At 42.3% G+C, this 10,139-nt stretch overlaps 1 protein-coding gene across 1 annotated transcript; it reads left to right on the top strand.

The window, feature by feature from the left end:
• The first annotated feature begins 2,723 nt into the window (after positions 1-2,723).
• LOC117693570 (inactive serine protease 35-like) lies at positions 2,724-5,412 on the top strand. The gene has a single exon (XM_034484306.2). The coding sequence runs from the start codon at positions 2,739-2,741 to the stop codon at positions 3,966-3,968; it is 1,230 nt and encodes a 409-aa protein (XP_034340197.1). The 5' UTR covers positions 2,724-2,738; the 3' UTR covers positions 3,969-5,412.
• The last annotated feature ends 4,727 nt before the right edge of the window (positions 5,413-10,139 follow it).

Consider the following 10,139-nt stretch of genomic DNA (forward strand, 5'->3'; position numbering starts at 1 on the left):
CCCAACAGGGCTGGAAAAAATGATGCCATCTCATGATTCATGATGTTGGATGCAGGAGGCATCCGTACAATCCTACTGAATTGGATATTTCAGACATATAACACTACTTACATTATGTAAGTATAGATAAGCTGAGTTTTTTTCTTTATTAAATTGAAGCCATTTGATATTATTGGTTGCTAACAGTAACAAAGTAGAGTCAGAATTAGGTTTATTTCGTACACAAAGATGAAGTAGAAGCTATCTGGAGACCAGCTAAGCAATCATCCCTGCAAAGATGATGCCCAGGCCCTGGCTGCTCCAGTGTTATTTGTCTTCCCTGAGTCTCTAAGGCGTCTGGAAGTCTGGTTAAAACACAGTTATCTGAGGAACCCCAAAGCCCTTCCATGGGAGATTCTAATTCCTTTCAGACTTATTTATTTTGTTTTATGCCTGTGAGTGTATTGCCTGTTTGTGTACCACATGCATGTCTGGTAACTGTGGAAGTCAGAAGAGGGCATTGGATACCCTGGAAAAAAAGAGTTATAGATGGTTGTGGTCCACCATGTGGGTCCTGGGAACTCAACCCAGGTTCTCTGTAAGAGCAACAGTTGCTCTTAACTATTGAGCCATCATCTCTTTAGCACCTCTAGGAGACACTCCAACAGGAGGTGTGAGATAGGCTTTGATAATTTGTTTGTGGGCTTTTGTTTTGTTTTTTTAAGGAGTGGAGAAAGGTTTATTACTTGCTACAGCGGGCAAGAACATTGGATTTGATTCCAAAGCAATGCACTCCTCAAATAAAAGCAGCATGGTTTGTGGAGTTACTTTAGATCAATGTTGTCCTCCAACAAAGGAAGTTCAGGATTCAAGAAATCACATTGTTAATTCCCAGGTATCACTGCGCTGGCCCTAGGAATATTGTCTGATGTAATGCACCCTTTGGTGAGCCACCACGATGCTGGCTCCTAGCTCCATCATCAGCAGTTGGGAGGATGCTTGTCTGAGTATCCACTCACTGCAAACAATAGAGAGGCACCACATTTCCTATCACATATTGGCAACTTTACGAATATCTGACGTCACCAAAGCTTAGGTGATGAGAGCCATGATGGAAAGAGACCATAGTGTGTGATGACCACAATCTCCACGTGGTGAGTCAGGAGCCACCCACTGCACTTCCCTAATTCGTAAACTAATTTTCATATACAATTTCACTGTGAATGCGCCCTTACATAAGTGGTGTTTCCATGCAAAACTTTATTTTTAAAATGTACTTTTCAGCACTTTTCAGGTAGTCTGTTCTGTGTCTTTTCTTTTTATGGTGAAGGAGTCTGTAAAAAAATGAGAGGGAGCCTACGGCAGCTGTGGTTACCTTACCGGAGCCGCAAAAGATCAGGCAGCAAGAATAGTAGAAGTCCCTGAAGATAGTGCTGTTTGGACTTAGTGGTTACAAAAATCGAAAGCAACATGAAGGTGTGAGGTGAGGTGTTGGGGACATGGGGGGCTCTTTAGTGGCAGGTAAGGTTAAGTTACATTGTAGATTTGTAGGAAATTGTGAATGAATAAATAAAAGATATTCTAAAGAAAAAAAATCAAAGGAGGGGGCAGGCTTGGTGACAAAGGCCTAAAGTCCCAGCTACTGAGGAGGCTCAGGGAGGAGGATCAAAGATTACAGCCAGCCTAGGTGACAGAGTAAGTGTCTCAGATAAAACGTAACAGGAATAAAGAGCATTCGAGTGCTTGCTAGCATGTATGAAGCCCCAGGCTTACTCTCCAGCCCCTGTCCCTGCTTCTGTGTGTGTGTGTGTGTGGTATGTCTGTGTGGTATGCATATGTATTGTGATGTGTGTGTATGTGTGGTGTGTGTGTGTATTTGTGTGTGATGTGCATGTGTATGTGAATGCTGTGGGTGTGGTTTGTATGTGTGTGTGTTGTGTTGTGTATGTGTGGGTAGGTGGTGTTTGTGTAGTGTGTATGTGTTGTGTTGTGTATGTGTATCTGTGGTGTGCATGTGTATGTGAGTGCTATGTGTGTGGTTTGTATGTGTGTGTTGTGTTGTGTATGTGTGGGGTGGGTGGTGTGGTGTGTATGTGTTTGTATTCATGTGTGTTGTGTTGTATATATGTATGTGTTGTGGTGTGGATGTGTGATGTGAATGTGTATACATTTGAAATCAGAACAGGTGGCAAGCAGAAGAACTCACCTGGGTCTAACCTCTGCTGCTTCACACCACCATCTGATGCACATCTCCACAGTAGCTCCTCTGCAAACCCTGGCTCAGGGAAGTTGTGAATGCCAACGCATGTTTCTGAACTCTTATGGTCATTTACATCTTAGACCTGATGACATCATAGTGCCGTTTTTAAAGAGCTAAGCACACAGGAAGAACTGCAGGATGCCCGAGTCTGTCTCTACTTATGAGCATTAATACGCATTTGGAGAAGCTGTGGGGTTGAGACTTCCCAACGGGAGTCCACTCTCTGTCCCAGATGCGGCTGTCTGGGGAGGTAGGTGGCGAGGGGAAGAGAGAGATACAGGTGATAGGGAGAAAGTTCGGTGAGAAACACCTTACTGATTTTGGATGTCTGTCACGGGTAGATCAAATGTCCAGGAAGTCTGAGGCAGATGAAAACAAGGATCTGTTCATGGTGGTGGTAACTCAGGACCTAATGCATAAAGACGTTAAGTAACATTTACAACACTTAAAAACACTCTTTTTCTTTTTTTGTTTTTAAAGGGCAAAATAGAAGAACAAGATGGAAAATACTTTATTTTGGCTGATAATTTTCATCCTTGGATGGGCTCTCTCTGATGGGTCTGAAACAGAACCAGATTTTACGTGGCACTTGAGCAGAATACCCCAGGTTGTGAGTGAGAAGACTATTCATCTTGCCAGCCCCACGTTCCAGGCGGATGCTGGGGTGATGAAGGCCACAGTGTGCGGCATCGAATGTCAGGAAGAGCTTCCTGCTCCCAGCCTTTCCCAGCTGGAAGACTCTCTTTCCTATGAGACGGTCTTCGAGAATGGCACCCGAACCTTAACCAGGGTCAAAGTTCAAGGTCTGGTCCTGGAACCTACTCAGAACAGCAGCATAAAAGGAGCACGCCCTAGGAGAAGGAGGCAGGTGTACGGTACGGACAGCAGGTTCAGCATCTTAGACAAAAGGTTCTTGACCAATTTCCCTTTTAATACAGCAGTGAAGCTGTCCACCGGCTGCAGCGGCGCCCTCATTTCCCCCAACCATGTGCTCACAGCTGCCCACTGTGTCCACGACGGGAAGGATTATGTCAAAGGCAGTAAAAAGCTGAGGGTGGGAGTGCTGAAGATGAGGAATAAAGGAGGCCGCAAGAAACGCAGAGGTTCCAAGAGGAGTCGGAGAGAAGCGGAGAGTGGTGGCCAAAGTCAGGACCATCCTCCGGAGAGCACCACCCAAAAACTGGGGAAAAAATCCAGGCAGGGTCTGAAAGTCGCCCAAGGAAAGCCTTCGTTCCAATGGACCCGCGTCAAGAGCACCCACATTCCCAAAGGCTGGGTGAGGGGAGAGAATGGAGACCCAGCCTTGGACTACGACTATGCGCTCCTGGAGCTGAAGCGCGCACAAAAGCAGCAGCATATGGAGCTAGGAGTCAGCCCCACTATCACCAAGCTGCCAGGAGGCCGGATCCACTTCTCTGGATTTGACAACGACAGGGATGATCAGTTGGTTTATCGGTTTTGCAGTGTTTCCGAGGAATCCAGTGACCTCCTGTATCAGTACTGCGATGCTGAGGCAGGCTCCACCGGCTCTGGGATCTACCTGAGACTCAAAGAGCCAGGTCAAAAGAATTGGAAGCGCAAGATCATCGCGGTCTACTCGGGCCACCAGTGGGTGGATGTGCACGGAGTTCAGAAGGACTATAACGTGGCTGTGCGCATCACTCCGCTCAAGTACGCCCAGATTTGCCTCTGGATCCACGGAAACGCTGCCAACTGTGCTTATGGTTGAGGGAAAACTGAAGAGAATTCATGCGCATCTTGAATCCCAGAGAAAGCCAGCTCTCATTGTGAGACCACTCACAGGCTATGCCTGGACTTGGACTATCAGTGGTTTTTACAGCGTTTTTACAGACTTCCTTTATCAAAGTTAGGCTACTTTCGCACAGTTAAAATGTTTAGTTACAGATACTGAAACTAGATGGCACTTTAGCGGCAAGTATATGTACTCTTTAGGTGGTGGTAAGTTTCATTTTGGGGGAAATGTTCATTTGTTTACTTGGGCCTTTTTGGATACCAGACACTCTTTAAAAAATACTAGAACTGTAATGTGACTTTTCAATGGACTAGTTCTTGAGTCCTACTCTAGGAAGAACTTAGGAGGATGTAGTTATGTGTTCAACCTTTCTGGAAAAGAGGAAAATTTACAGCAACACAATTAGAATCATGGGAGACAGGAGGTTTAGTTTGCAATGCGATTAGATGCCATTCCATTCTTGCCCTCAGTGTTTATATGTGTTGTCTCTTGGTACTGAGAAAATTATTTCAAGAACTATAGATCAAAACATATAAAAGTTACAAATCAAATACACTAGTGAGCTGCATAAACAAAACTATTAACTGTGGCTTTAAAAACCCAACACCAACTGTGTCCACCTAAAATCTGGAGAAACACTGTTCTGTGTAATGAACCAAGTTTACAGACACTGAAAGCTGAGACACTCTAAGATCTCAAGTTTTACAATCTTAAAATGCGATGTTTTTGAGGCATGCAGAGACACAGTTTCACAAGCCACCGTCCTCTGTCGAAAGCCACGCCATTTTGTGTTGTGCTTTCTGCTGTGTGTGAGGTGCTATATTTTTTAAGTGAGGTATTTTGAAGTCTTTTTCCAAAGAGAACCCACTACCCCCAATCCTGAGATACCAAAGAAGGTTCTGATGCTTCTCATAAGGGACCAAGGTGGCATCCTAGCTCTGGCTCCCAAGTAGCATTAAGCAGTTACTGTACCACCCTAGAGCAAAATGCAGAGCAGGCATTCAGGACGAGCCTGAGGAGCAAACACAGCTGGGGTGAATGGCTATAAACAGGGGTTAAGTCAGGGCATTATGCTTAAACGGTTTTGAGTACACCCTAAAATTTAAGTAACCAAGGACCCAATCTTTAGTCTACTCTTTTTGGCAATTTCTAAGGCCACATATTTTCCCTCGCTCAATTCATTGCTAGGGTAAAAACCTCTTTTCTTTTAGACGTGTCCTAATAAAGACTAAAAATTAAGAATTGATGTTGTTTCCTATTTTTGTTTTCTGTTATAGTCTTGATTACTATGCAAAGGAGTATCTTCATTTGGGTTATCATGATGACTTTGTAAATGGTGCTCAAAATATGTGGCATTCTTTTAAAATGTGGGTTGTTAAAAATAATTCAATAAAATTAAAGAATAAAATGCATGACTTACTGTGTTTGTATAGATACTTTAAAGGATTTTAGAAAATAATCAATAAACTAACACACAATTGAAATGTATTGTCTTTAACACTCATCTCACTGAAAGGAATTTAATCATTGTTCCCAGTAGAAGAGGAGCACATACTGAAAAGAGGACCCATGTTCTTTGGGATGGTACATATACAGTTGCTGTATCAGGTGTTTTCCCTGTTATTATGATGAAATACACAACAAAAGCAACTTAAGAATGGTTTATTTTTTTTTCTGTTTTTTTTTCTTCTTCTTTTCTTCCTTCCCTTTTTTTTTTTTTTTTTTGCATTTATAGCTTTTCCAAGAGGGCCAGCATAATACATAATTCTAGAGATTATCATCCTAAAATTGCATATATATGCTCCTATAACCAACTATGCTCCGCTTCATCTCATATTCATAAAGATGGGCTGAAATGTTCTCAGCAGACCGGCAGCCATGTTTCCCTGGAGAGCTAGCTAGCATAGGTGTAGAGGAACGTGCATGTGCGTGCCGATTCATGAACCAGGACGCCAGTGTGATGTGGTCTCTGTCTAAAGGTAGATCTCCCTTGCCCACTGCTACGCTATTCTTAAACTTCCAGCTTTCCAGGTCAGGATATGCTCAGAGCCAAGATCCTATCACATAACAGAAGTACCACTTTACCCAGCCATGGGATGAAAATAAAAGTTGGTATTTTTAAGAGAGAGCTGAATTTAGTATTCTGCCACTGCACTTGGAACACTTACACCAGAAGGCCTTGTGGCTTGGAGAAATAAGTGACACCATTGTACCCACCAAATAGCCAGTGTGCCACCCCATGTGACCAGGATGTGACTGATGTGGCTCCTTGAATGGATGTCTTGGGCAGTCATCCACCCACAGATCACAGCATCCCTAGGCCTAAATTAAAGCTTGCTTTTGGCAGAGGCACATAGGCCATCATGTGATATGAATCACCTTTCCAGGACTGGTAAGTACATTTCTCCATTCTTAGGCTGGAGGAAACAAGGACTCCATGACTTTTCTATTCTAAAGTATTTAGAAAATCTCTTTTGCTAGAATCTATCATATTCAACTAGTGCTCCATTCAACTCACACATTCAACTGTGAGCCCACTGGATTCAAGATAGTGTGGCAGGCTCCCTTAATGTAAAGGCTTCCAAATTTGATTAATAGTAAGAATGATGCAGGGAACTACCTTAGAAACCCAGATGCCAGGGCAGGATCCATGGAGATCCACCCCAAATCCCCAAGAATGAGTTCAGCATTCCAGGTCCGATTAAACTCTGGGTTGGCTTCCAATCATGGTCATAGTGTCTCTCTCACAAATGAAAGGCTCCCCAGCAGAAGATATCAAGGAAAGGCTAATGCTTACAAGTGAATTTTCTGGAGATGGTCCACTGTTTTGCATGGCAGGTGATGGGTGAGCTCTGAGATGCAAGGTCACCAGAGACTTTATCCCAGGATTGCTTCTTGCAGCTGATATGCCTTTCCTGTCACCATTACATAGTCTAATTATTCCTGGGCAGATTTCCTGCAGAAGCAATGTGAAGATGTACTTTCATATAGTAATACTGTATAGACAAATTGATGATTTCACAATTTCTGATAATTTTATAGAACTCTTACATTGATACATGTGAACTCTAGCCCCATATAGAATAAAACTACAAATAGAGCTTGGCAAAGCTTCACATGTCATGGGCCAACTGCACTAGGATAAGAAAGCAGGCTTGGAACAAAATTGTGACCAAGGAAAAACATTCAAAGTCAGGTCCAAGGTTGAGGCCACAGGTGTGCACTATGATAAAGCAAGGCCATGTGAAATTGTTGCTTTGAACTTATAATGAGCTTATGGAATAAAACACTGCTTGAATCTTTCTATCAATATCCTTCTGTATCCCCTTTTATGCAACATTTTATCTATGAGGTAATTCTTTCTGACATAAAGATCATTTTGTCTAAAAGCTCATGAAGAGTTATCAAACTCCAAGCCTGGCCAGTGGGGATGGGGGTTGGGGGGAGGTGAGACTTGGGTGGAGGGAGTGGGAAACGTTAAAGGAAGAGAAAATTTATGAATAGTAAGCAACTCTTGCCACCACAATCACAACTTCTGCTATTGCAACCGCCACCGCCAGCCACATATCACTGCCTACCTCAGTGTACCTGAATGCCAGACTGGTCCCTGACATTCCCCTGCCTCTGGCACTTAGGCCAGGAAAAGCTGAATAGTAAAACTGTCTCAGAAAGGAAAGAAAGAAGGAAGGAAGGAAGGAAGGAAGGAAGGAAGGAAGGAAGGAAAGAAGGAAGGAAGGTGTTCAGGACACTTCTTGGCTGCTGAATGAAGTTTAGAATTATGGATGCTGGGCTTGGGAGACAACAAAGAAAGAAAAACTAGCTTGGAGGAAAAAGAGAAGTTAATTCACAGACATGTATGCCAAATAAACAAACAAACAAACGAATGAATAGATAAATAAGTGAATAAACAAATAAATGGTTCTGTGCTTATGGTAATGACATAAAATGCTCAATCCAGGAAGAAAGAAGGCCTGGCAAGAAAGTGAAAATGATTGTGGATTTCCAGTGATTGATTCATTAACACATGCAGTATGTCACTACTATATTTTGTTCTGAAAAACGGTGACTGATGCTTTGGTTTTTCTGCCATGGACTTAAATGGCCCTTTAAACTTCACTTGGAAAACATTTTTTTTTTTTTTTCATTGAGAGAAAGTCAGGAATTAAAAAAAAAATATAACTTCAAATTTACATTTGAAATATTATATACATGGTCACAATTTAATATCCTGTTTTTCAGTACTGTTGAAATTCATGCCTCAAAGTACAGGTGATTTAAAAATTAACTTCAATGTTCCTTGGGACATGTTTAAATTAACATTTCAGACTGTATAATTTTAACTTTTTAAGGTTTTAAAATATATTATTACAAAAATAAGATAAAACAAAACTAGACAAACAACTCCACCTTCCATAATGAAATGAGTTAATTTACCTTAAAAAAAGACGGGGCGGGGGGAAGCAGAATGCAGGGCTACTGCATCTGAAGAAGGATCTAGTATTAAATGTTGTTTATGGAGAGATGGCTCAGCAGCTAAGGACACTGGCTGCCCTTCCAGAAATCCTGAGTCCAATTCCCAGCAACCACATGGTGGCTCACAACCATCTATAATGTAATCTGATGCCCTTTTCTGGCATGTAGGTGTACATACAGATAGATCACTCATACATAAAATAGATAAATACATCTTTTAAAAAAGAAGTTGGTTTAGCAGCAAAGCAGATGATTACTGACAGAAGACTGTCCTCGAGGGGACACTTCCTGGCCTTGCCTTCATGCAGGGCTGTTCTCTGCAAGTGTGAGTGCTGCGTTATGTTACAGTCACTTGTCCATGATAGCTTTAATTCTTTATCTTTTCCATTCTTACAATGGAAAAATAAAAACTACAGCAAAAATAATCACAGCAATCAAAAATAATGTAAACTCATTTGATGTGTATAGGTGTTTTGTCTGCATCTATGTTTGTGTCTGGCAGTTCGCCTGGTAGCTGCAGAGGCCAGAAGAGGTGTTGAGATCCTTGGGACTGGAGTTCCAAGCAGTTGTGAGCTGCCATTTGGGAGCTAGGAACCAAACCCCTGAGTCCTCTGTGTTTAACTGCTGAGCCATCTTTTCAGCCCACAGAGTAATTTTTAAAAGTAGGAACAGCAGTGTTTGCGAGTGTTATATTGTGCCAAATGTTTTCCATTCATTATCTCATATAATATGTATACAAGTCGACGACGAAGCCTCATTCCACAGAAGAAAAACTGAAAGCTTAAAGACGGTAAGCAGTTTGCCTGAGGCAGCAGTGGGTTGAGCTGGGAATTCCCTTCTATGTGGTTAGACATTAACATTCCTTCATACGCCCCAGCCTCACTAACACTTCCTGTGGTGGACTGGAAGGTGGGCATTTGGAAGGTCCCAACTAAAGGTGGAGGTAAGGTTACACCTTCCCCCATGCTAGTCTACAGACTGATAGATGCATTTAGCAAGTCTTTTACATATAAAGCAAAAGTACTTTAACTATGGTGGGTGGCTTCCTAAGGATTCCCTGACCCTTTCAGGGCCAGTCAGATCAACATTGTTTCTCTAATATGACAGTTATCTCCCACTGACACTCAGTGGACTGTTCCAGTAGATGCCTGCCAAGCACTTTTCTAGCAGATGGAAGGCATCAGTAGAAAAGGGAGCATAGCTACCTTTTGCTAAGACTAATTTAAAGAGGTGTGTGACAAAGAATCACCGGCAGCTAAGGGCTGCTGAGCGCCTGAGAGCCGGTCTTCCCCAGGGGAGAGCACTCCACTGGTTACCCAACATCTAACAGTCAACCCTGAGATCATACACACCACTAACACTATATAGACCGAGCCAGTTAAATTTAGGAATATGCACGTACACACCCGCACATATATACATACAGGTGCGCACATGCGCACACGCGCACCCCCCCCCCCACATGAATGTAATAACAAGCAGCAAAAACAGAAAAGGCCATGAATTTGAAAGAAGGAATAGGCATATGGGAAGATTTGAAGGGAGGAAAGGGAAACAATATAATTATAATCTCAAAAAAAAACAAATTAAAAAAATATAAAGAAGTATCTAAAAGCACCATTGCTCTTCTAAATTTCTTTGTAGAAATTTTAATTTTTCACAAAACATTGTTTT

Source organism: Arvicanthis niloticus, chromosome 21 (assembly GCF_011762505.2).
Source record: "Arvicanthis niloticus isolate mArvNil1 chromosome 21, mArvNil1.pat.X, whole genome shotgun sequence".
In the NCBI taxonomy this organism is placed as follows: Eukaryota; Metazoa; Chordata; class Mammalia; order Rodentia; family Muridae; genus Arvicanthis; species Arvicanthis niloticus.

Coding starts and splice junctions, on each gene's coding strand:
- LOC117693570 (XM_034484306.2), top strand. CDS start 2,739: ATGGAAAATACTTTATTTTGGCTGATAATTTTCATCCTTGGATGGGCT.